The sequence below is a fragment of the Pogona vitticeps genome, chromosome 5 (genome assembly GCF_051106095.1).
Source record: "Pogona vitticeps strain Pit_001003342236 chromosome 5, PviZW2.1, whole genome shotgun sequence".
Lineage (NCBI taxonomy): Eukaryota > Metazoa > Chordata > Lepidosauria > Squamata > Agamidae > Pogona > Pogona vitticeps.
The window spans coordinates 30,842,219-30,867,985 of NC_135787.1; the positions used below are offsets into that span (position 1 = coordinate 30,842,219).

The window sequence follows — 25,767 nt, forward strand, 5'->3', positions numbered from 1 at the left end:
AATCCTATGTAGTGGGTCCGACACTGATTTCGCTAGGAGAAGTTATGTACTAAAGCCTAGAAACATTACTTTGTTTTGGAACAGAGCTCCATGGTCTAGCTGACTGACTGAACGATTGAGGGATTGATTTGTAATCTGTTTTATATCAAAAGATCTCATGGCAGGGAACAGTCCAAAAATCATCTTAAAACAATCTACAACGACTCAAATAACTTCACAGACTTTTACAAAAGTTAGCAATCTGAGCAAAACCAAACCAGAGAAATGTTGAATTCCAACTAAGACGTTACAGTGGACCCTCTACTTAAGGAATTAATCCGTATTGGAATGGTGGCTGCAAGTCTAAAAGTCTGTAAGTCGAATCTCCATTGACCTACAATGCACTGAAAACCGATTAATCCCATAACCAGTGGTTTTTATTCTATTTTTATTTCATTTTGGTTTTTTTCTGGTCTGTAAGTCGATTCTCTGGCTGCAAGTCGAATCTAAATTTTGCAGCCAGAGAAGTCTGTAACTCGAAAAGTCTGCAAGTCGAGGGTCCACTGTATTTCCTTGGAGCCTGAAAATGGATGGATGGACAAGCTATGTTTTAACTTGGCACCAAAACAAGAGCAATGCTAAAGTAACTTTTCTAAGCTCTATACTATTATCAGTACTAATGATAATGCACGTTGCTTTAGAGAGTAATGATGCAGCTCTACATGCTGATAAGACAGGTTAGGCATACAAAAGGAGGGAGAGGCACAAGGCAAGAGTTAAGACTACTCCATCTTCCATGCCACTGTTGACATTAGTCATCTTCACCACCACAGAGCAGCAAGAGGCCTTTCCTGTAGTCACCCGATGTATCTTTCTACAAATCAAAACACAGGGAATGAGTCAGTCATGACTACAAGAAATATATTTCGCAGATGCTTTTTCCCCCATTGCAGGGATTCTATTTATTTGACTATTCACTCAAAGGAACAGCACATGAAAGTTATCCAGTAACTGATTTATTTTCTACTATATATGGAGAATTGGCAGAAGCAAAATAGGAGCCATCTACTTATCTTCCACTTGCAGATCCCTGAAGTCATATAACTTGAAGTGTTGGGGTACGATTTAAACAACTTTAATATCCTTTAGCAAAAGGAGATGCTTAAACAATCTACAAATCATTTTCAGCCAGAGTGCATATATTCAAGTCGATTTAGTTTCATTTACTTTGGCAGCCAATAAACCCTGTGCCTGAGAACTCAACCCCTATTGATAGGAAATATACATTTCCCTTGATGGCAGACTGTTGTTGATCTTAACAAATTTGTAGCAAAACAAAAACAAACCTCTTCAATTTTGTCTCTCTTTATGGGGCCACACAAACCAGCTCTATTGCTGATGCAAAAAGAAAACAAAGTAAACCTATCATATAAAGTAAGACCTACCTGAATGGCATGGTACAAAGATTTTGCAAAATTCTTTCTGAATGCTTGCCTGATGTCCAACAGATCAATCTCACTCCTTGAAACAATGATTCTGATCAGTGTTTCATAATCAGTTCCTGCTCCCTGGTAAGAATGGGAAGGGATCCACTTTTAAAAAGAAACTTATTAAAGACATAACACACCCAGAACTCAAAAAACCCTCCTTTTTAAGAATGCCACTGCCCAAATATACAGCAGTTAAGACTCTGATTTTGCTAGCATGTCATATTTATTTATTGTGCTGATGCCAAGAGGCTTTGCAGCAGCATTGACTTTTTATAATGCCTTACATTTTAAAATTAAAGTTAGAATTCGGACCATCAGAAAATACTGCATATCTTCACACACACAAACATAACATTCACTGTCACCCCACTATGGAATATATAGCAACTCTTTGAATTAGCCCACATTTTACTTTTAAGAATATTCTCTTTCTCTGTGTGTTTCTCTTTTGTAAAGACAGTAAAATAAATCACTCACTTTCATCGCATAATAAAGCGATTCAGCAAAATAGGCAGGAACACTTCGGACACACTTCACTGGGAAAGAAAACAACAATCCTTCTGAATAGTATGAAAACTGATCCCTTTGCAGATGAAAAACAACTTCATTTAGCAAGGTGCTGAGAGACAGCATCCCTATCTCTCCTCAACACACACTACAGCAAAAGCTGTTCCTAGAATTTTCCAAAAATAGGAGATTGAGCCATTATATTTAACTGTAAGTATCTCTAATTAGACTTGAAATAAAACATACCCAAGCAGTGACCCTGGCTGCAATTCAGTGTACTCCTAAACTGATAGTAAAGTCCAGCAAACTTAATTTTTAAAATTTATTTATTTATTTATTTAATACCCCGCCCATCTAGACTGTAGTCTACTCTGGGTGGCTAACAACACTCAAGAATAAAATAAAACAGCAACATTAATACAACTGAAGATAGCAAATAAATTAGGTATTGACAGGAGAGAAGGCCTGCCTAAAGAGCCAGGTCTTGAGTTGGCTCCTAAAAACACCCAGCGAGGGAGCCAGACAAATTTCTGGCTTAAGAGACAATTACTTCCATGTAGACATGCACAGGATTGCACTGCTATTCCTCCTACATTGCAATAAAATCTAGAATTTAGATCACTACGTTGAAAAAAAATACTAACAGCAACCACATCTCCACTTCACCTTCTCTGAGGTACTTAACTGGACAATCAATAGAAGGTTTAGACTTGAATGAATGTTATCACGCGGCTTCCTCTCAAGAGCTCAATTGCTGTTGTTATAAACTGTGTATTGAGAGGAGATCTGATTATTACCAATTGCCAGAAGCAGCTTCTCGAGTGCACCAGAGGTTTCACGGTCAATAGTTTCTTCAATCTGAAAGCCAGAGATGGTCATGTATTTGTCGAAGACTGGAAGACAAAAAAGTATATGTAGAAATCTTCAGCAATACAAAGCCTTGATGACAAAAAATACCAGTGCAAAAGCCAACATGGTATGAGGTGAGAGGATAGGAGATAAACTTGGCCAAGAGGGGAAAAAAGACCTACAGCAGAGTGATTGAAATAGTAAATATTTTAAAAATCTTTAAAAAACCCAAAATAATAATTTTAAAAAGCAAGTCTTCACTTGGGAATAGAGAGAAAGTAATGTTGACTCCAGGCAATTTTTCCTCAAACACATTTGCTCAAAATTTTGGGGAACATATAGAAGTTCTTCCATATTCCCCTCCCTGAGGTATCTTTGGCTGAGTGTGTATCCTTTTTTCAAAACTGCAAGTCATTCAGAACACCTCAGGAGCAGTTCCCTCTCCCCCAAAAGCAGAATTGCTTCCTATAGGTACTCTTAGAGAACACAAGGGGGATTTTTCGATTAAGACAGACAGAACAAACGAATGAAAATACTGAGATGGTGCAGGTGTAGTCCTACAAGAGCCACCACTCAGTTGTTGTGCAGTCCTTCTGGAAGCTGTTCATACCACCCTTCGCAACGAGCAGGTGCACTGGGGAAATGGCAAGCAGCCCCTTCCAACCGAATGCATAATACACTGATTATTATAACCCTTAGAGAAAACAGTCAGAACATTTGACCATCTCACTCACCTTTCCTTAGGTGAGATACACTTCGAGTTCCCAGAATGGTGATGAACTTTTCTTCATCAGTTCCCCACTTTAGCTCACCAGCTCTGAACAGTTCCTATGATAAGGAGTGAGAGGGAAAAATCCATTATTTCGGGTCCCAAAGGCAGACATGTTTGTTTTTCTATATTTGGAAAAGAGCTACTGCAAGTGATAACATTTTGTCCCAAAGCATTTAAATCAGGAAGGAAGTTCGCGAAGGCTTTCATGGCCAGGATCTAATTGTTGTTGTGGGTTTTCATGGCCAAAGAGCCTGAAAACCCCACAACAACCACGGGAAGGAAGTGTTTGATCAACCTGGCAGTTTCCTGATGTTCTGGATTACAAGCCCCATCACATCCAGGTAGCAAATCCAACTGCCAAGCTGGATGAGGATAATGTAGTCTAACACATTGGGAGGCTGTCCATTCAGGGAAGGTTGGCATGAGATACATCCTAAAGCTGGAACCTAAACCAGTTCCAAGAATCAAACTCCAGAGGAAAGGTAATGTGGTAGAGTGGTTCAACTGCAGAGTCATGACTCAGGAAACCAAGGTTCAGATCTTCACTTAGTCATGAAGCTCACTAACTCTGGTCTAGTCATTGCCTCTCAGCCCACCCCCACCTCACAGGGCTACTATGAAGACAAAGGGAAGAGACAATATACATGCAACTAATGCATAAGTAGAACTTTGAACTGTTCCTTGCAGAACCAGTATGTGTTCACACCTTTGGGCACTTCTCTATGGCTCTCGCTCTATTGTGACATTTAGTTACACATAGGGGATCTCTAAGAGGCAGAAGCAGTGTTTGAACAGGTACTGTAATTGTTTATGAACAAAGGTGAAGACAGCAAGAAAAGAAGATCAAATAAATGTAGTCATGGCCTTGAGTTTGCAAGATCATAGTGGGGGACCTTAGTGAATGACAGGACATTCTGGAAGCCACTCATTCAGTCAACGTAAGTCTGAAGGGACTTGGCAGCACATAACTGCATCGTTTATGGAGGCCTTCCCTGGCCAACAATGATGATTTCACTTAGACTGTAAGCCATGAGACTTTTAAAAATATTTTAATTAATGTATGCATTTAAAACAGTTTCAAAATTGATTTGTATTCTCTCAACAAATGATTTTGAAAGCAGATTTTTTGATATGCAGAACTGCCCTGCTAGACACCCTACACTAAAAAAAGCAAAAGAGAAGAAAAAAGAAGAAAAAGAAAAATATGAACACAAGAAGGGTCTCTCTTCCCATTAAACCTTTCATCTCCAGCAGTTTCTCCACAGGAGTCAATAATTTTTATCTACTATTGAGAGATGACTCATTTATGAATTTGCCTTGGGTCAGTAATGACATTATCTATCCCTTCAGCTTCATCCAATGTGTTTTTGCTAGAAATACTGCTCTACTCACCCACCCCTTGTCACCCCCAGCAGGATCACAATAATCTTTGAATGATTTTAAAGCTCCTGCAAAGGCATCTGTACAGTCTATTCACACTGTTATACATTTCTAATTCAATGCCTTTCTCCAATGCATAACATGTATCTATTTTTCCAACTGCACAACTTTCCATCAACCAACTTTTTTTCCAGTGCATGTTTTTGTGTCCAACTCTGATCAGAAAAGAACCCAGTCTCCTGCATTGTACTGTATATCTTTTTAATATGGGTGGCTTAGAGATGTTACTCTTACCAAATGGTATATAAATACTATGAATAGGACAGAATAGAACATGATCTTTTGGGGTCTCCCTGACTCTCCCATTAACCAGCCATTACACACAGGTTTTCCTCTGGACACTGCATTTCTTGATGGTCTCCATTACCAACATTTCAAATACAGTAGGACCCCCCCATGGATACGAGGATTAGTTCCAAGCCTTGGCCCTGGATGCTGAAAAATGTGGAGTATACATAGCATGGTCTCTAGTTCTCTTTAGTGGCTAGTTCTGGTAACCATCTATAGAAATATTTATTTCTAGGATTTTTCTTTGAATATGCTTAGTATTTTCAGACTGTGAATAAGTGAATCAGCGGATACCAATCCCACGGACACTGGGGTACTACTGTAGTTCATAAAGAAAACCCTTAATTGCAGATGACAGGCATCTGTGCTAAACATAATAGCTGAAATCCATTATGAAAGGCTCCAGAAGTGATAGGGAAAAAAACTGTAGCAGTATGGAAGTAATATCTACAAAGCATTTCAACAGGTGTGCCACATAACAGTCATGATGTGAACTGCACAATTAACTGCACAATCAAATTATGCAATACTGGCTGCCTGGGCATAATGCCCAGCGCATTACCCCACGTACAACTTTACATTACATCAACCTGAACATGATTTTAGCCACTAGCATAAGCCACTTATACAGATATTATCATAATTTATTCTGATTTTGCACCAATGCTTCCGATGCAATTTTAAAATCATTTAAAAACATTCCTGGCCACATTGGTTAATGACTTTGTCAATAACCCTGTTTAGAAACAGAGAATTGAAACAAAATAGAAAAAGAGGGAGAGAGAAATCAATTTCACAGCTGTCTGTTCAAATCTAAAACATAAAACATGGTCATCCAAATGACAAGGTGTTTCATAGGTGAGACTTCAAAGGTGAGACTTAGTCTGATCTTGCAAGTTAACGTGTTATTAAAGCTCTGAGTAATTGCACAAAGAGGCAGAACAGTTACCTTTTTTGCACACCTCCTCCTAGAACATCCTAAGCCAGCATGTTACACTTCAGGAAGGTAATTTCCCAGCTCCAATTATATTCACGGATCGATTTATTTTGGTCTGCTTTGGTAGTGGCCCAAAGCATCTACTTGCTACCTACTCAGCTCCTCTCAGAACAGTTTTGATGTTGAATGTCAAGTCAAAATTGCTTCCAAAACCAATGCAAATGTAGAGGAAAAGTTCCTGTCTTACCTCCCAGCAATGTCCTATGAAAGGGGGCAAGGTTCACTTTCTGAAGCACGACAAGCACTGCCAAACCAGGCAAGGGTTCACTCCCTTTAAGTATTTATTACATTTGAATTAAGAGGCTGAAGAAGGCAGCCACGCAACAGTCCTCTGAAGTGGGTTACACTGAAGCATAAGGAATAACCAGGATTTGAACCCCGAGTCTCCCCTAGTATGACTCCTAGGTTCTTAACCTATGGCCCCCATAGCTCTGGGAGGGGCCACAATGTCTTTACAGGGGGTCTGTGAAGGCTTGGAAAAATGTTATGAAAGAAACAAATCTTAATTTTCCTTGTTTGTGTAAAACTTGGTTTTTCTAACCTACCACCTGCATTAAAAGTTAAAATTGCTTATGAAAATAACTGTTTGATAGCAAATAGTTATTCAATATTTCTTGCTACTGAGGCAGCACAAAATATTTCTTGCTACTGAGCAGTCAGTCAGAAACTGCAGGAAGAGAGTCAGTCAGTCTATGCCAGTGTGATAATATTATTTCAAATCTTTATTGAATCATCCCAATAAAAATATAGAAGTGTGTGCATTAACAGATTGATTTATTTCTCCCCTCTTTCCAAATCTCAAGACCCTTCATGAGAAACTTTAAATAAATATTTGATGCACTTTAGGGTTTTATATCTTGAGTTAAGGCTTGGTGGACTGTAGCAACAAAAGATATTTAACGGGGCTCCGTGGTAAAGAACAGGTTAAGAACTGCTGATCTAAGCCACTACACCTCACGAACTCTTATAGTGTACTACACAGCTTGACTCCCTTTTAATGGCCATGGCTCCATTTTACAGAACTCTCGAATCTGTGGTCTAGTCAGGTATTCACAATTCCCTGCAAGTTTGGGTGAATGCACTGACTAGAACTCTCTAGCAGAAAATGTGCCAAGCACCACACCAAGCTACAAATCACAGAAATATCAAAACAAATCACATGATAGGCCCATGGCCATTAAACTGAGTTTGAAGTACTATAACTGGGCTGAGCTGAGGGGCAATAGTATTACTGTTCCCAGTGGTTGTTCTCAGCCTGTGGAACCCCCCCTCCCAAGGGAAGCTGGCATGGCCTCTTCCTTCTAGTACTTCCACCAGCTTTGAATTGCTGGGTGAGCAATTTTTCTCACTGTTATGCTTTTCATTCAATTGTGCAGAAGATAAAAAGATCATAGTATGTTCTGCTGCCTTGGGTTCTTTTTAAGGTGGGATAAAAATATTTTAAATAGATTCTGCTTTCACTGGTTTAACTAGTTTTGTGAGCTGTGCGTCCCCCATCTCACAGAGGGTTACATGAGTGAATGAGAAATGGAACCTGGCCTGCCTCACAGGGCAGGTGGGTGCTTTGCTCCACGATGTTTCCTGAAGGTCCCAGGCTGTGCTCTGAAGGCACATGATGCAGTGTTACTGATTTTTTACTACATATCCCATAATGCATGATCACTGGCTGTGCTCAGCAGATCTAATTCAAACTGCAGGGGGAAAAAGATCTTGAGGGCTGCATGTGTTGACACTTGCTTTATTATATAATGTTACTTCTGATCTTTTCTATAAACCTGTCTATGAGGCATGGCTTCATTAAAAGACTGAAGCTACAAGGCCAAAGTCAACAGTACTTGTAGCCATTTTTTTCCTCACGTACACCACAGGGAGTAAGTCTTTGGAACTCAAATATTAACTCAGGATAAATTATTTGTTTCACATGAGTGGCAAGTTGGATGGATGAATGGCTTTATGAGCTACACTTCTCCGAGAGGCAGCAATTTTTGCAGTAAAAACTCTCTCTTGTGGAACACTATGACTTCACACAAGTCCAAGAGGCTGTAACAGTAATTCTTCAGAACTAATCTAGGAACCCATTTCTGTAGAAACCTGCTTATATAAATACTGACACTCCAACAAGCTATTTCATGTAGATAGGGGAGAGAAATTTGCTTAAACCACTGTCTTGACTGCACTGTTATTTTGTAAAGTCCAATTCTGGATTAACAGCAGGACATTTTCATTAGACCAACAGAAACTAACATAAAAGTTGGCAAATGTATCTTCCATGCATTTTGCTGTTATTTCTACAAGGCCAATTCAACACCTTTCATATTGCTCTTGTATTTGATATTCCCATTTATCACCTCCCTTTTGCATAACCAAGGCTTTTCACACATCTGAGTGCTATCCATATACTGGGGAAAAATGATCTGAAACTGGAAAAAATGTAGCATTTGATGAAGTCATTGTGTGAGGAAACAGCTAGGATTACTATAATTAACCAGTCAGGCAGCCTAAGCTAAAATACAGTGTGACCTAAGCAACTGCTTGAGGCTACCACTCCTGCTTCCTGTTTGTAAGCCAACTCAGAGCAAACAAAGTAGAACCATGGAAACAGTTATTCATCAGAGGCGTCTCTGTGCCTAGGGTAGAAGATTCCCAAAACAGCCACAAATGTGGTGGCAAGCACTGCAATAATGGTACTTCAAAGTAATATTAAATCAGCAGTTTCAACATCAAGCCTTTTTATCAGATGTCCCTATAACTCACTTTAGCATCAGTTTTATACTGACTTGGGTCAATGTAGTGTCAAAGTTACAACTGAAGTAGGAAGGAGGAGGCTGGGGTTCAAATCCATGCTCAGCCATAAAACTCAATGAGGGAAACTACGCTATGGGAGGGAACGTTTCATGGCTTAACCTATCACACAGAGTGATTTGAAAATAATTTTATACAGAACCCTGAGCTTCTTCGGATAAAATGTAGCAACACATGAAATGTACAAGAAGATCCAATACTAGATCTTCCAGCATGGAGGTGTGAGAACCTTGTGTTTGGCACAACCTCTCTTCAACTAAGTTTCAAGATCTCCTTTTTCCCTCAGAACCTCAAGGCAGCTACTAGGGTTTGAACCCAGGTTGTGAGCAGAGTTTGGGTTGCAGCACAGCAATCACTGTGCCGTAAGAACCTTCTGTTAAATCTGATGAGTTGGAAGTTGAGATGAGCACAGACCACAGTACGGAGGTCTGGCCCAATTTGTCACCACACTCGCACAGGTACTGTGCAGGCACAGTGCCTTCCCCCCTCCTCTGCAAAGTCACCAATTCCTTGGGGTACACACATTTCCCTCTCCACCTCCCCAGCATGACTGTCCATTCAGCTTTTGCAGCATGCTCTTCCCTTTTCCACCAGCTGCCCACTCAAAGGCAACACTGCAGGAATCCCTGCCCTGCCTCCTCGTCTGAGTGGGTGGCTCACAGAGGAGGCAGAAGAGGGAAGAGCATGCTGCAAAAGGTGAGTGGGAAGTTGTGCTCCGGAGGAAAGGAGATAAATGCACATCACTCAAGGAATTGGCATGTGTGCAGGGAAGTGGGAGGGTGCAGTACCCATACAACATCTGTGCAAGTGCAACAACAAATTGAGGTTTGTACCCATCTTTAGTTGAAAGCCCTAAACAAGTCTATTTCTGTACTTTGAGGGCAGAGACTTAATACAGTGGGGTCTCTACTTAAGAACTTAATCCGTATTGGAAGGTGGTTCTCAAGTTGAAAAGTTCTTATGTTGAATCTGCATTTCCCATAGGAATGCATTGAAAACCATTTAATCTGTATCTGCTCTTTTCCGTCCATAGAAACTACAGTGGAACCTCTACTTAAGAACTTAATCCGTTTTGGAATGGTGTTCTTAAGTTGAAACGTTCTTAAATTGAAGCAAAATTTCCCATAGGAATGGACTGAAAACCAATTAATCCGTTCTGGCTGGTTTTTTTTGTTTGTTTGTTTTGTTTTGTTTTGTTTTTTGTTATGTAGAGGTGCGTTCGTACATTGAAGCATTAGTTCCCATAGGAACTAATGCAAAGCTGGTTAATACGTACTCTACCACTAGGGGAAGAATTTTTTTTAACCTAAAATGACCTAAGATTAAAAAAAGAGCAGGAAAGGTTTTTTTCCCTGTTCTTATCTTGGATTTCTGTTCTCAAGTAGAAGCAAAATTTAGCAAATGGAGCTGTTCTTAAGTTGGATTGTTCTTAAGTAGGGACGTTCTTAAGTAGAGACCCCACTGTAATGCACTTTCAGATCAGGCTAGTGGCCAAAGTTTAGTTTTCCCACAATGCTATTTAACAGGGACTATCTTGGAGATAACATGGTAGCTATCACAAAGAAATGATGACTACTACCCAGGGAGAAGGGGGGCAGACATTTCTTTGCTCAAATGCACCTCACAATAATCAACTCTGGGAAAAACTATACGGTGGTTAGAATTCCAGCAGAGCTTCATTAAGGTTTACTCATGTGTGCTACCTTGCACGCATCTGGAATTCACAACCACCCACCTAAGAACTCAGAATGTTACTCCTGCTCTCACTTAACTTACAGATTCATCACAACGCATAATAATAATGGCATGAGTTGCTAATATAATTTCCATGCTGGTAAGGTACAGGCTCTCTGAAACATGAGGAAAGAGATTATTCCAATGAAGAGAGTGGAAGACACACGAGCTACAAACCACGGCATAGAGAATCAGAAAGAGGAATGGAAGAAAACAGTAGGCATACATCACGAAAGTTTCAATACAGACTGAGAGGAAGAGGATGACCCACAGATTTAAAACCAGGGTAGAGAACTGTGGCCCTACCCATATATTGGACAACTTTCATAATCCCGCCCTGTGGTAAACCCACAATAAGTTGTTACTGTGATTCACATATTGTCTTGGGGTACAACCTATCCCATGGAGTCAAACTGTGTCCCCCAATTTGCTCCCTTCCATATGTGTGGGAGTATAACTTCCAGAATTTCATGTACCTTTAATATGTTATTGCAAACCTATTTGAAAAAGATGGGCAGAGAGATCCTCCACCTACCTGAGCATCCTGCTCCACCAACTTCTCATTAATATGGCCATCAGGATCTCTGTTAGCCTAAATGGTAAAACAAACAAGACAAAACAAAACAAAGGTAAGGACAGATTAATGAATGAACAAAGTGATGACTACACTTCATATAAAATCAGCACTATCAAACAGGACTAGGGTGTAGCACGCAATTTCTTCTATATGTATATTCTCCTTTTTCCATGTGTACTGCCAGTCATTGCCTCCCATATATTAGTGTTCAAGAAACTGGACTCTGCTATGCATGGGTGCCAGGCGGCCTTTGAACTTTAAATAGACCCAAGACCTGAACAAACCTCTATGGTCAATGTCAGTATTACAGAAAGGAGAGTGTATTGATCATGTGATACTCTGTTGTAATAATCAGCCTACAGCAAAGTTAGGGATGAATAAGAATTTTGTGTCAGTTTGTTGTCAATTAGGATTCACTAAATTTGCAAAATCTGGAAGTCTAAGAGAGAAAAACCAATAGGCCTGTCCATTCCTAAGTAATAGAAAACATCCAGCAGCATCTTGAGGAAACCAATAGCAACAAGGAAAGAAAGGCTCAATGGCACTCAATAGCAAAAGCAATCTGGGAGAGAAGGACAAATTTATGCCTTTTGGTTCATCCTTCCTTCTATTTTGGACTGGTAACCTGAGCCAATGACACCCTTGGTCATGACTTCCCACACATGCTATCAAGCATGCCTGATTCTAGGTATGTGAAGAATTCTCTCTAATTTCTTCATTCTTGTCAGTTTAGACTGTGCCAGCTCTGCAAGCACCTCATCAATGAATCTGAAAGTCTCAGAAAGAGTCTTCACCTTCCACCAAGAGTGAAACAAGGAGCTTTCCTCTCATAAGGTGACCAAAACGTGCATAAAATGTACCTGCAAAAAATAGTATTCTTTCCTTTTGAGAAGCAGATCGCACTTACACACACAGCAGACAAGGAAAGCCTGATGGTCTGGCAAAGAAAGTAGCTAACTATAAACTCAACATTTTGCATCCTTAAACACCCCATGACACAAACCAACAGCCATCTCACATTTTATGCAAATTCTATTTGCATAAACTGCACAATGTACTCAGAAATAAACCTGTAACAATTCGCACAAAATATTGTTCCAGTCACTACAACAGCAGAATAAAGAGCACCTGCAAATTTTTCACTCTTCTTTTTGATAAAGAGAACATAACAGAGCCATGTCCTCATGTGTGAGGGCAAAAGAGGATTTACACTCCTACATTATTCTAAGATCTGTCCACATGATCCAGAACATACAAGGAAATCTCAGGCACCGCATGTGAGGAGGAAAGATGATAAAGTAGAATCCAAATATTATAGAAACTTCAGTTTGAACAAAATAGTCTTTGCTTTGAATGTTGTATCTAAGTCTCTCTATCAAAACTTACCTGAAGAAGAACTACCAACATCCTCTGATAGAAACCAGAGGTGTCTGATTTTATATGAGCTTCTAAGTCAGCTTCATATTCTGGAACAAGAAAATATGCATTAGTCACCAAAGAAAATCTGAACAACTAGACTAAAGAAAATATATATTCAGGAGAGATTATACGTAATTGTGTTGGCTTTGTGAATGAATGTTCAGCACAAAGAGAAATGATGCCATGCAGAAGAGCTGACAATGGAAGTGTTAATGTGACTGATGCCACTATTCTCTAAAAATATGTGCTCGATGCTAAAATTGGATCTCAAGGGCGCAGACAAAGCAATGAAAAAAAGCTGCAGTGTGAAGAAAGTCAAGAAAGCAGCCAAACCCAGATTTAGAGAACAAAAAAATGTGATGGGCATTATGGCCAAAAACATGGAGGTTATGGTTGCCCACACCTGATCTAAAAACTATTGCACTCATTATCTTTTTGTAGGGTAGTCTTCACCATCCTGGTGCTCTCCCAAATTGTAGAAGCTGTAGCCCAACATATCTGGAGGTCGCCAGGCTAGGGTTCAAAACACAGAATCCTACCACTAGCTGTGGAAACATCAACAGAGTCCTTGCTGGCTTCTGACCATGAAACTCAATAGAGGTGCTTACAAAGAGACAACTGCATGAGAGCAGCTAAAGGTGTGTATTTATGCCATGTGATCAGAAACCAAATGATGAAGATCAAGCATGTGCATTTAGCTATTTGCCACACTTGACCTACAGATACCTGCACTGAACAGGCAGACATGGTTAAAAAAAGTTTCAGGGTGTTTTATGATTTTTTTTTTCCTGGCATGAGGAACAGTAAAAATATTTTCTATCTACACAACACTACTAACGGTCCTTCTGCAAAGTCTTCCTGGTAGCAGTTCCAGGGATCCCATAAATGGAAGTCAAGAAGAGTAACTTTATCACAAACTTTTATAAACATAAATGGTCGTCTCATTCAATTCGAATTCAGTTTTAGCAGATGACCTACTTTGTTAATGAAAATCATCACATATAACTAGGGTGGCCATATATTCTCTTTTAGGGAAGACAGTTCCTTATTTCAATGGCTGCCAGAAAATAATTCTCCCTTCTATCATCCGTTAGAAAGGCTGTCAAGCCCGTATCTCATTTAAAGATAAAGACTCATAACAGGGGAGATCGGGGACCTTGAAGTTGTTCGTCCACCTGGGACAGCAGATTCAACAGGCACAAAAACGACCGGATTCCTCTTCTTGGCCATTTGACTGAAATGTACTATAACCTGTCTTAACTTATAAAACTAATTCCCACTTTTGTATCTGCCCACTTAGATTAGCCTAGGTGACTTAGTGCAATTCAGTGACCTGTTTCATCTTTCTGGTGAATGTGTCAGTGGTAACCACTACGACTGCCTGTAGTGAATTTCAAATAATTGTTAAAACTAAGCCTTCACAGGTTATTAGAGCTAGAAAATTCTTCTTTTCAGGTAGATTAAATTCCAAGGAAAATATTAGAAGAACTGGATTCAATTACACAACGTAAAACACAAGACGTGTTTCCAAAAGAAGACATATGAAAGAAAAGCTTCCTTAATCTTCATTTCAAAAAACTTTGAAACGATATTTCCCCCTATTTTTCCACTTCCTTGTTCTAATATTTCAGTGTTTCACATATTTCTAAGATCCCACAAATATTGCTATCTTTCAGAGCACAGATTGTTACATTTTACCTTCCTGATAAACTTCCTTTATTTTCCGAACTTCAGCTGTTGTTCTTGATGCAAGAATTTCATTCAGGACTTTTTCATCTGTTCCTGCCCCCTGTAACCAATGAAATTTATTTGTGAAGTTATTTTTTGTTCAATTCACACAGTTAATGTAACTCCAAGTGTTAGAGAGAGATGGTGCTTGTTTCCTGCAGCCTCATATTTAAAACTCCAAAATACCAAAATCAAAATCTTCTAAAACTTTGTCTCCAGTATTTTAATTATATGAGTTTTTAAAAAAGTGCTTGCATAGCTTCACTTGTGCTCAAGATAATAAGATCATCAAAAGGTCAAAGTGATACAAAAACATTACATTAGACATGCAAACCACGAAACCGAAGTCTATCCTAAACCCTTGGCCTGCCTTAAAAAACCAAAGCCAAGCCCTACATAGCACAACTTCAACACACACAGTGAAGTGGCCAACAGAGAGCTGTTGGGGCCATAAATAAAAACAGCTTGTCTAACCATATATTCCTGCAGCCACATTTCATGTAAAGTTGAGCAACAAGACCTCTCCTGTTTATCGTATCAGTAGAAGCATTTGTGGAAGAACAGATGGCCTTCGGATATCTATGTTAGCTGTTGGGGTTTTTTCTAGCCAACTTTCCAAAAATATGTTTACCAACATTTATGGTGACTGGCAAAGATGTGGACTCACAATGGGGCTAAACGGCAAACAGTAGCTTCAACCTCTGAGGCTAGAGAATGAAACAGCGGACAGGGAGTGACCTCAAACAAAAATCAATGACTGCTTTCACAGGCCTTCAGACTGCATACGCATCTACTCACTTGCATAATACAACCAATTTGTCTGGAATTAACCGTCTCTCTTAATCAATAACATGGGTGACATAATCATTAACTGATGGCATAAAATTCCTTTTAAAATTACCAATTCTCTTCTCTAGGAAAATAAGGGGAAGGGGGCAGAAACACGCCACCAGAATGACCCACCACATTCTTCTCTTCTTCTGCCAGTTAGCCAACTGGTGACTTCACTTAAATCAACAGGAAATCACAGGAGTTTTGTTTTCTCAGTTACCTTGCCAAGCTGACACCAGCCCTCTACTCTTCTGAACTTCAACGTGAAACAAAAAAGTCAGTATTTAACTAATACTTTACTTAATGTGGTTGGCCTATTGGAACGACAGATGTTTACATAGCTAGACAGTAACTGTAGTAATAGATAAAATATATTTTGAATGGGCTTGTCTATGACAACTGAGAATAAAATTGACAAGTTCCTAATTCTCTTGTCTAATTGCAAGGCCCCATGGCAAATTCAGTTACCTAGTGAAGAAGTCTGTAAATTAATGTGCTACTGCTACTATAAGATATGACCTCTAGGTTTACAGGAAGGATTAGGAAAATCTATGGAAGATTATAATCAGCCACTGAAAACTGGGGCCACTGTATCAAACTGCAGGATGAAATGCTTCTGCTTCATACACTCTATCTGATTCCCACTCCCCTACAACAGAGAGACCATGTTCTTTTTCAAGCCTCACTGGGCTGTTTCTCCATTTCATTTTTTGTTTGTTTTGTTTTAAGGGTGTGGATTGAACACAATGAACATCAACCCCAATCACTTTAAATTTCATATTTCTCCACTGATTTCTATACATCCAATGTGCACCACGGGCATACGGAGAAAAGGCTTCTCAGTATGAATCAGACAATGGCCTATTGAAACAATTAGATGACTCTCTTAATCTCTTCGCTCGTTTTATATCCATATGTCTTTTCCTTCAGTCTCCTCTTCCAGTACAGTGGTGCCTCACTTGACGATGTTAATTCGTTCCAGCGAAATCGCTGTAGAGCGAAAACGTCGTCAAATGAAATTTAAAAACCCATTGAAACGCATTGAAAACCATTCAATGCATTCCAATGGGCTGAATACCTGTTCGTCCAGCGAAGATCCTCCATACGGAGGCCATTTTCTGTGCCTGCAAAGCAAGGAATCTGTCCTAGAAAACAGCAGGGGGGGCATTTTCTTCAGCTGGTGGCCATTTTGAAACCCGACGATCAGCTGTTTGCTGATCGTCGTAAAGCGAAAATCAGTTCCCAAAGCAGGGAACCGATCATTGCACAGCGAAAAAACACCATTTAAAACATCATTTTGCGATCGCAAAAGCGATCACAAAAAATGTCAATGTAAAGTGGATTCGTTGTAGAGCGGGGTAATCGTCCAGCGGGGCATGACTGTATATGATTTCATTCCCAGTCTTCAACATACTCTGTCTGGGTGCCTCTTCTCATTTGAGGGGAGGGGAAACCATTCATTAGGGGTTCCTTTTGTTTGTTTTGTAGTATTTCGAAGAAGAAGAAAGCATCTGCAATGCTCAGAATGCTCCCAGTCCTGCTAACATCTCTCTTGTATGTGAGCAGTGCCATTTTTGCTATGCAAGTGGAAAGCATCTGAGGGCATGAAATCATCATTGAAATAAATGTGACACTTATACAAAAAATTTAGGTTCAGAGCTAATTTGCCTCTCAGTAGGTACTGCTGAGGAGCAGGAATGGGAGAAGCTATTCATGGTCTGCTTGTAGGCTTCTAAAAGGGAACAGGTTGGCCATGTATGAACCAACAGATGAACCTATAATCTGATCCAGCAGAGTTCTGAGCTCACTTTTTCTCAGCAGCCTTGTAGAGAATTACATTTAATCACAAGCCAGAGCAGTTAGCCATCATTAAAAATATATATTTGCATACTGAAAGCAGACAAGCATACGTTTAACATAAAAGCACCATACAAAGTGAAAGACACACTGGGCAAAATCCTGTTGCTTAGCATAGTAAACCATATCAGAGTAGGTCCACTGAATTAAACAGGGGCGTTCATGAATCAACTTCCTTCATAAATTCCAGTGATTCAAATGGAATTGCTCTGTGACTTTAGTACAGTAAGGCAAAGTTGGAGGAGGTCCATTTAAATGAAACTCACAGAGAAGTTGGGTCACTAAATCCCTACTGATTCAACAGGCCTACTCCAGTATGACTTACTATGCTAAGCAACAGGATTCTGGCTATTGTAATCATGACATTCTGCTGGTGGAATGAACTGCTTAATTGCACACAATCCATTGACCAGATGCCCCTCTTGCAAAAGACAAAAGACCATCCAAAACCTGCTCTCTTCAGAATTACTCATGCATATAAGAAAATAAATGAAGCTTTTAAAATGAAATCAATAGTCCTAAATAGTCAAGCAGATCAGCCACCATAACTGGAAATGGGTAAATGAAGGAAAGCATAGCGTTGTGACACAGAAACAAACATTTCATCAATATTTTATTTTGTGCCACTCATATTACCTTAACGGCATGCTTCAGCGCGTGAGCATCATAAAGTCGGCTGGGTCTCATCAGTTGAACCATCAAGTTTTCAAATTTGCCAGTAAGTTCTGATTTTAAGTCAGCAACTAAATCCTAATTGACAGGACAAATAATGCTTAATTAATAAGTTAATTAGCAGAATTCAAAACTAATGCACCAGTCACATAAACTTACATATTATTGGAATTAATGAAGAAAAAAACAAGAAGAGTGATATATATTCAATGCGTGGAGGAGAGTACAGAGTGCTACAAGATATGTAACCAGCAGACCTAAAAATTGCCCATCACAAAGTCCACCTTGTGTGGATTTAACATAAGCACAGACACATCCACACAGAGACCAAAACTTGACCCAAAGCAGACGATGCTTACCCTTCCAAATAAGGTTTTAAAAGCAAGAGCAATTTCCTGACGTTGAGCATTGCTTCTGCTTGTTAGGATTTTCAGGATTGACTCTTCATCAGTGCCTTAAATTATGCAAATGAAAAACAGGATGATTTGTAGCCAAAAGATGAATATCAATATTTTGTAGATAAATGAGTCATTAAACACTGAAAGTGGGCTAAATTGCACATGAACATTCACTTTCTAGCAATCCTGCATTACTTGGACAACAGTCTATAAATGTCTCTTTACATTTGCATGCAATCTGTTTCTTGACAATCTACAATCAGCAATCCAAAGTTACTGCAATGTATATTTATGGTAAGGCTGCATCTCCCCCAATGCCATTAAAATGTTCATGCAAAGAATATGATGTCAGAAGTAGGGCAAGAATTTCTCCTCATTTTTTTCAAGAGTTGCCACTGACTATTTATGGCTTCTCATTTTACAACCTGCTGCTTCAGTATATTTTTTTTAATGGCTAAGGTTCTTACTGAAGTTATCTTACTGAATGTCACACAGTCATGTAACCAATCACACTTGGTCACAGCATAACATTACAACACCAGATCAAACTCAGAACTGCTGGATAGCTCAGTAGTTTAGGTATCTGGCTGGAGAGCCTGGGGTTGGGAGTTCAATTCGCCACTGATCCTGCTTGACAGGGACTGAACTCAATAATCCATAGGTTCCCTTCCAGCTTTGCAGTTCTAAAATGAGGATGAGGAGGATTAGAGCTATATTGCCCTTATTCTGGACAGGCTTCCCATGATGCTATACAGCCATATTGGTTATGTGATATCATTGTGAAGCCAAGTTAGAGTGGGAGCAATGTCACATCAGCATTTTGAACAGGCAAACACTTTAGCTTGATTTTTAGAATAATGGGAAAGTCACTTCTCAGGGACAAAGACTTCCATCAAACATGCCCCTTCCTTCCAGTCTTCATTCCAACTTTTGAGAGAGAGAAACCATCATCAGCATCTCTGGGGACCAATTTTAGTTCCTGGTTCCTGCTTAAACATAACATCTCCTCAACAATATTTGCACAAGCAAAACTTAAGATGACATACTCAGAAAGACATTCACATATCATGAATTCTTGATTTAAAAGTATTAATCAATACTCATCCATTTACGAGAAGCCATAAAATGTTAATAATTGTTGGATCTGATATGTTATCTTAACTTCTGCTTATGTAAATATCACTTAGCAGACACTAAACCAAGGTGGCATGCTGCAATCAGATTTTAGTCCCAAACATCCTTGTTCTACTGAGAACATTCCTGAATCCTAACCTCCAGTTGGCTTGTGCTTCAAACACCTTACCCTTGCACATCAGGGTGAGGCACATAATTAAAATCATTGGGAACACAGAAGATACAAAGTCAGACCAGTCATCTGTCTAACCCACTACTGACCATGACTGGCCTACTTGGGGGTGCCAAGGACTAAACCGAGGCCCTTCTGCATGGACAGTATGTGCCACTGACCAAGGGCCATTTTTCAAGCATTTGTTGCCCCCCCCTTCCTCCACTGCAACCTCCCTGCCAGTTTCTGCAGCTCTCCACATGTCTGACAGGAATATTTACAGTGGACAGCCAAGTCTGCGTATGTTCACTGTGTGGTTTTAAAACTGGAGCTTGCAAAGGCTGTTTTTTCTAGAAAACCATCCAAATAGCATGGTGGCAAGGGGGGGGGGGTTTCCCCACTGGAGTTGTTATTTTAAAAAGTAACTTTTCCAGTCAAATCAAGATTATAAATGCCACATAGAACCTATCTAAGTACAGAAGACTCTCAGCTACAGAAGTAACTGCTCCAGAATGTGGAAGACTATACAGTAATGACAAGTGACAAGGAATATGGAGTATGTGCGCCCAACAGATTTATCCTACCTCTTTTCTCACAATTTTAATGGTGAGTGACATTCTGAATAGAAATCTATTATATAAGTCATCGTGAAATGCTTACCCAAGCCCTTCATTGCCTTCCGAAGGACCTCAGCATCAGCTTTGGCATCAAAGCCAGAAACGCCCTTCACAGTACCTCTGGAATACTAGAAGAAAAAATAATATTGCACTGTCATACTGGGATCTTGTCTCGTGAGAAGAGCCATCTCAAGGCCAAGCCAGCATGGAGTAGGTGGGAAAATGCCTTTGCCTTCCAGAAATTTTGGGAAAGAATAACTCTGATTGGCTGTCAGATTGCAAAAGTCTGGAAAGGAGACATTTAATGTATATATGAAGATCAGAAGTTGCACTAGTCGGTTCAGCTTACTCCTGTGTTCAGTTATTTATTATTCTGTCATGCTGTTCCAGTATAAAGGCACTCTATGTTCTGAAGATATGCAGTCATGGGGAAACTCAATGGTTAAAGTGTGGACTGATCACAGAGCACATACCATGTCCATTCACAGGAGTCACGTATCTTTATGGATGTCCGACACAAATGAGGAGGAATACAAGTGAGCAGCTTTAAAAGTCACAAGGAATTTTCTTTCTCCACCCGGTTATTAATAGCTGCAAAATAGTGCAGCTGTATTATTGTGCAGCACAACAAATCAACATTCTAGAACACTGGTTCTTAACCTTGGGTTACTCAGGAGTTTTGGACTGCAACTCCCAGAAGCCTTCACCACCAACTGTGCTGGCTGGGGTTTCTGGGAGTTGCAGTTCAAAAGCATCCAAGTAACAAAGGTTAAGAACCACTGTTCTAGAAGATAACTGTAACAATGGAAGCAACCCAAACAAAAAAATAATAACTTTGAAAATGGACTTCAGATCATCCCCAATTGTGGCACACATATAGCAAACAATCCGCTCTTGCTCTGTTCCAAAATTTGGGAAGTATGGCCCAAAGGTTTTAGAATTATGTTTTTTAAAAATGTAAAACTGTTTTAACCTATTCAAAAACAGGTAAACCTAAAATTCCAGGATTTAAAATAGCTCATATAAATTGAAACAACTAATCTATAATCCTGAAAGTGAATGGTTCGCCCCACCCACTTTTTTATTTGGAAATATCCCAAGCTGCAGGGAGTGAATTATTGATCCTAAAAGAGGCTTTTCAAATAGGAAAAACAGTGACCTAGCTATAAACTGGGCATGTGTGGTACAGGCTTTCCAGGCAGATGAAACAATGTATCATATTGGTGTAGGAAAACTACAGGTTGACAAAACTTTACAGCTCTTATAAAAAGAGTAAAACATCTGAGTTTGCTTTAAAGAAAGTAATGGAATGACAGTCCTCTAGCCATTTTGCCATATATCTTCAGGAAATTTGCATACAATTCTATAAAGCATAAGCAGAGTATTTCTGTATTACAGCACACAGAATAGTTATGTCTGTCCCAGCCCTTAGTGCTTTCAGCAAAGAGGATTCTCCCAGGATTCCTGAGGCCAGGCTCCTGAGACAAGTTTTCAAAGAAGAAATCAGCTTCAGGTCTAGGACAGTGTGAACTTCTGAAGCTGTCAATAAGGATCCAATTGGATTTTTAACTCCTTCCTGGCCAAAGAGGGATTTGTGCTTGCAAAGAGATTCTGTGTCTGGCTGTAAAAATATTTTAAAAGAACAGAGAACAAATATTAAGAAACTCACTTGTCTACACTGCGAAATGACTATTTTCTGTTTTGTGTCTCAATGTTAACAGAGTTTGCTGCCTATATCGTGTCACAGTCTTAACCATTCAGAACATCTTGTCAGTATACAATGGTTTGGTCATTAAGAAAAAAACTCCAAAGATGTTACGTGCCATCAAGCAATAATATACTCATCTTCTGGGCACCTCTAGTACTGGGTAATTTTACATGAAGGAAGTTGCTCCTGGAATCTGTATTATTAAACTTCTGCTTAAAAAAGCTAAAACTTCATTTTTAAAAACCCCTTCAGTTCTGAATGTGGGATGTTTTGCTTTTGTATCCATGGATCAAAACTAACATTCACACTTGTCAAAAAACAGCCATGACAATTGCTTTGTGTTTGGGTGAGAAGTTGTTAACTGATTTTTTTAAAAAAGGAGCCAGCTTCTGGGATTTTCCCTTGCTAGGTGTCATTTTATGAATGATAGTGAGCACAAGCAGGTATACTGTAGACCAGTGGCCCCCAACTTTTTTGACACTGTGGACCAGCTGGGGGGACAGGCTCTGTGTGCAGGGAGCAGGGCACCCCCCCCCACACTCACATGCATGTGTGATGGGACTGTGCAGGTGGGCATTTGGGTGGTGTGGGGGGCAGAAAATCTGTCTCCGTGGCCCTGTCGAGCCAAGGCCACGGACCAGGAGTTGGGGACCCCTGCTGTAGACCATTCAGTATCGGTGGTGTCAACAGTTAAACTGCTCTTTGCCACATAAGGCTTGGCATCCTTTTTCCTGCTGGCAAGGCAGGCATGGTATTGTGTGCCAGTATCAGGCCATTTCCTGGTGTTTTGAATTGTGGATACAGAAAGAAAATATCCCACATTCATAAATTGGAGGGGGGGTTCCTTTGAAGAAATGACCATATGCCATAGACAATTCACTACTTCCTGGAATAATTCTGTGATGTAACACAGCATGCCAACAGTCACCACAGGAAAAAGAATCCCCTTATTACCTCACCGTCTCAACTTGGTGAGCTGGATCGACCCTAGATGTCACTGTGTCATAGGAAAATGGCCAGGGAAATGACTACTTCTACCTCCTTCTGTTCCTCTACTCAAAATTCCTCAGTGCATTTTGCTACATATTTTGGTACAATTCCAATATAAGCAGATTTCATTACAGAATGGCAAAGAACTACCTCTTTATTCTGACATTCTGGACTCAGCCTATCAGCCCAGTAAGGAAACTTGGCTCTATCAATTTCAGTTAATCAGCTCTATTGTTAGAAATTGGCAAAAGCCTTCAAGCTTACTAGGCGGCCATCAATGAAAATGAAGGGCAGAAGATCAAGTGGAATTTGGCATCTTAAACAGCAGTCATATTTTATTCAGCAGCAAATGTTTGTCATTTCAGGCCAAAGTTGAATCATTATATCTCAGCAGGGCAACTACACTGTAATAACACAAAAGAAACTAAGTGAAGACAACGGTTGCTGCCATTATGACTGCCAGTGCCCTCTGGCAAGCACAGTGAATGGCTTTGCTTCCTTCCACCTTTGAAGTTGAAGGAGGAAGAGTGGTTAAAGCCAACAGCTGTATAACAATCCCTGTTCCGTCTACAGCTCCACTGTTGGAACAAGCATTGGAACAATACAGTACAGCTTCTTATACTGAAGTCAGACCATTGGTCTGTAAAACCCAGTGCTATCAGCTTTGACTGGCAGCAGCTTTCCAGGGTTTCAAGATTCTCTTCTAGCCCTACATGATGATCCTCATATTCCCTGATTGCTTCCCAGCCAAGACCTAGACAAATCCAATCCAGCTGTCTTCCAAAACTGACAAGACTGGGTATTTTCAGAATAGGATGATGGCAAGAAGGCTAGAGGTTGTTTGGATGCCCAGCAGTTGAGCAGACTGTCAATATCCCAGCCAGCTTCCCCTGCAAGGAGTGCCCTTGCCCACTCAAGCACAAGGCGCCAGCAGCATATACTCCTTGCAAAGGGGCAGTATTTGCTGTAACAGCCAACTCAATATGCTTTTCATTTGCCTTTCCCACAAGAAAGGCTGACAGGCAGGGCCATTTGCAAGGGGAGGGAGGGACATGATAACTGAAACTCTGGATTAGCAAGGTCAGCCAGTGACTGTAGGCTTCTGCTATTGTTATCACACATCTGAATGCTCCACTGGATGCTCCAATTTTAAGACCTTATTAAAATCAAATAAAAGGCCTTCCTCCAGCTCAGTTCATTGTCCAATAGGAAAAAGAAAGGTTCCAAAATGACTAAATCAGAACTTCAGCTTTTCAATGGGCATGGCATCTACAGTGGTGTTCCCAACCAACCTCCCTGTTAACCTTTACTATTATTCAATAATTAATAGTTTATATACATTTTATATAAATTTATATAATTAAAATATACATTTTATATAACTTACAATGTACGTTTTACAAACTTGCTAATGGGAACAAAACTTTAAATTGTTAAACATGGAGGTTCTCTGAAGCAAGCTGTGTAACTAGAAAGAGTTACACACAGCTTGTGTGGCTGCCTGTTAAATGGATTCCTAGATCTTTATCAAGAGTACCCACAGTGTTTCCCATAAGAAGAACAATACAATAAATTAAGAATCCAGCATGCAGAATTTTGCAATACATTCCCACTCTCACATAAGTAGCCCCAGTTAAAGAGAACAGATTACAAAAGAGTCTGATCTTGCAAGTAGATTCAAGGCTTAGAATTTATTATGCAGCTATTCCAAGCAGAAGAAACGGATAAGCAGTTAACTGCTAGATTTTTGCTAAGGCAGGATCCTCCAGGTGTTTCAGATCAAGCTGCAGCCTCACTGGAAAACTACCAGGCTGCCAAAGATTTCATCATCCAGGACAGATGCCAATACTTGAATGCTGGAAACAAAGTTACTGAGAATGGGACTATAATCAGATCCTTTGCTACATGCATGCATTAAGAGAGCAAGACAGACAGAATGGGAGCAAACTGAACATGACGCAAGCCATATTTGACAATTTTCCAATAAAAACAGGAATTTTCTTTAAAATTAACAGCCTGGGAGCTTCCCGAATGATGTAACTAGGCAGCTTTATCTTCTTCCCTCCTGTCAACTTGTCAATTCAATTCATTATTTTCTTTACTTGATTTTAGTTCATCCTTTCTCCCAAGTCTCTCAAACAATCTTTCTTCCTCTTCTCCGAGAGGAGGATTTCATCCTATTAAGTTAAACACTTTAGGGAAGAAGAATCCCCAATCTCAACGAAGCACACTGAAAGTCAATTAGAGTGTGGTGTAAGAGGACTGCTTTATGGCCTGCCAGAAAGATGGAGAAATTGATTCCAGAAGAAATATAAAAGCTAAAATGACTAAACTGTGGTTATATGTCAGGCATATCAGGAGCGGACAACATTCATTGGAAAAGACAAGACAAAAGAAGTAGAAGGCAGTATAAAAAGAGAAAGATTTAACATTAGGTGGATTATGTCAATAAAGGAACTAGAGCCTTAAGTACAGTATGCAAGAACAGGGTTCTTAGTATGGGATCTTTCAGAGATCTTATATTCAGATGGTTGCCACAAATTGGAGGTGATTTAATGGCACCTAACAAGGAAACCCTAAATGAATAGAATAGAGCTTGCTGATGATGAATTTTAATTCACCACTTTTTCAATGATTTGTGGGCAGAGAACTGTAGTTGTGAATTCTTCACAGTTGATTTAGATGGCCCCGCAGAGTAGTTTCTCTTCACTCTGAATCTGGGGGCTAGATAAATTAATGCACAGAACACTAATTCCAAATTCTGTGTGCTTTTGTCTAATATAGCTATCTACTAAAAATGCACTGGAGAAGGCATTCTCTATATGGT

The 25,767-nt window shown here is 39.8% G+C and overlaps 1 protein-coding gene across 2 annotated transcripts in view; it reads right to left on the minus strand.

The window, feature by feature from the left end:
- Positions 1-452: 452 nt before the first annotated feature.
- Positions 453-25,767, minus strand: part of ANXA5 (annexin A5) — a 30,738-nt gene continuing 5,423 nt past the window's right edge. For both annotated transcript variants that reach the window (XM_020781461.3, XM_078376639.1), the window contains 11 exons: positions 20,286-20,370; positions 18,302-18,396; positions 17,907-18,020; positions 14,553-14,643; positions 12,822-12,901; positions 11,394-11,450; positions 3,560-3,653; positions 2,774-2,869; positions 1,947-2,005; positions 1,425-1,547; positions 453-853 (listed from right to left, as the gene is read on the minus strand). In XM_020781461.3, the coding sequence (XP_020637120.3) occupies positions 791-853; positions 1,425-1,547; positions 1,947-2,005; positions 2,774-2,869; positions 3,560-3,653; positions 11,394-11,450; positions 12,822-12,901; positions 14,553-14,643; positions 17,907-18,020; positions 18,302-18,396; positions 20,286-20,370 (957 nt within the window). In that variant the 3' untranslated portion in view covers positions 453-790. The remainder of the gene's footprint in view (positions 854-1,424; positions 1,548-1,946; positions 2,006-2,773; positions 2,870-3,559; positions 3,654-11,393; positions 11,451-12,821; positions 12,902-14,552; positions 14,644-17,906; positions 18,021-18,301; positions 18,397-20,285; positions 20,371-25,767) is intronic.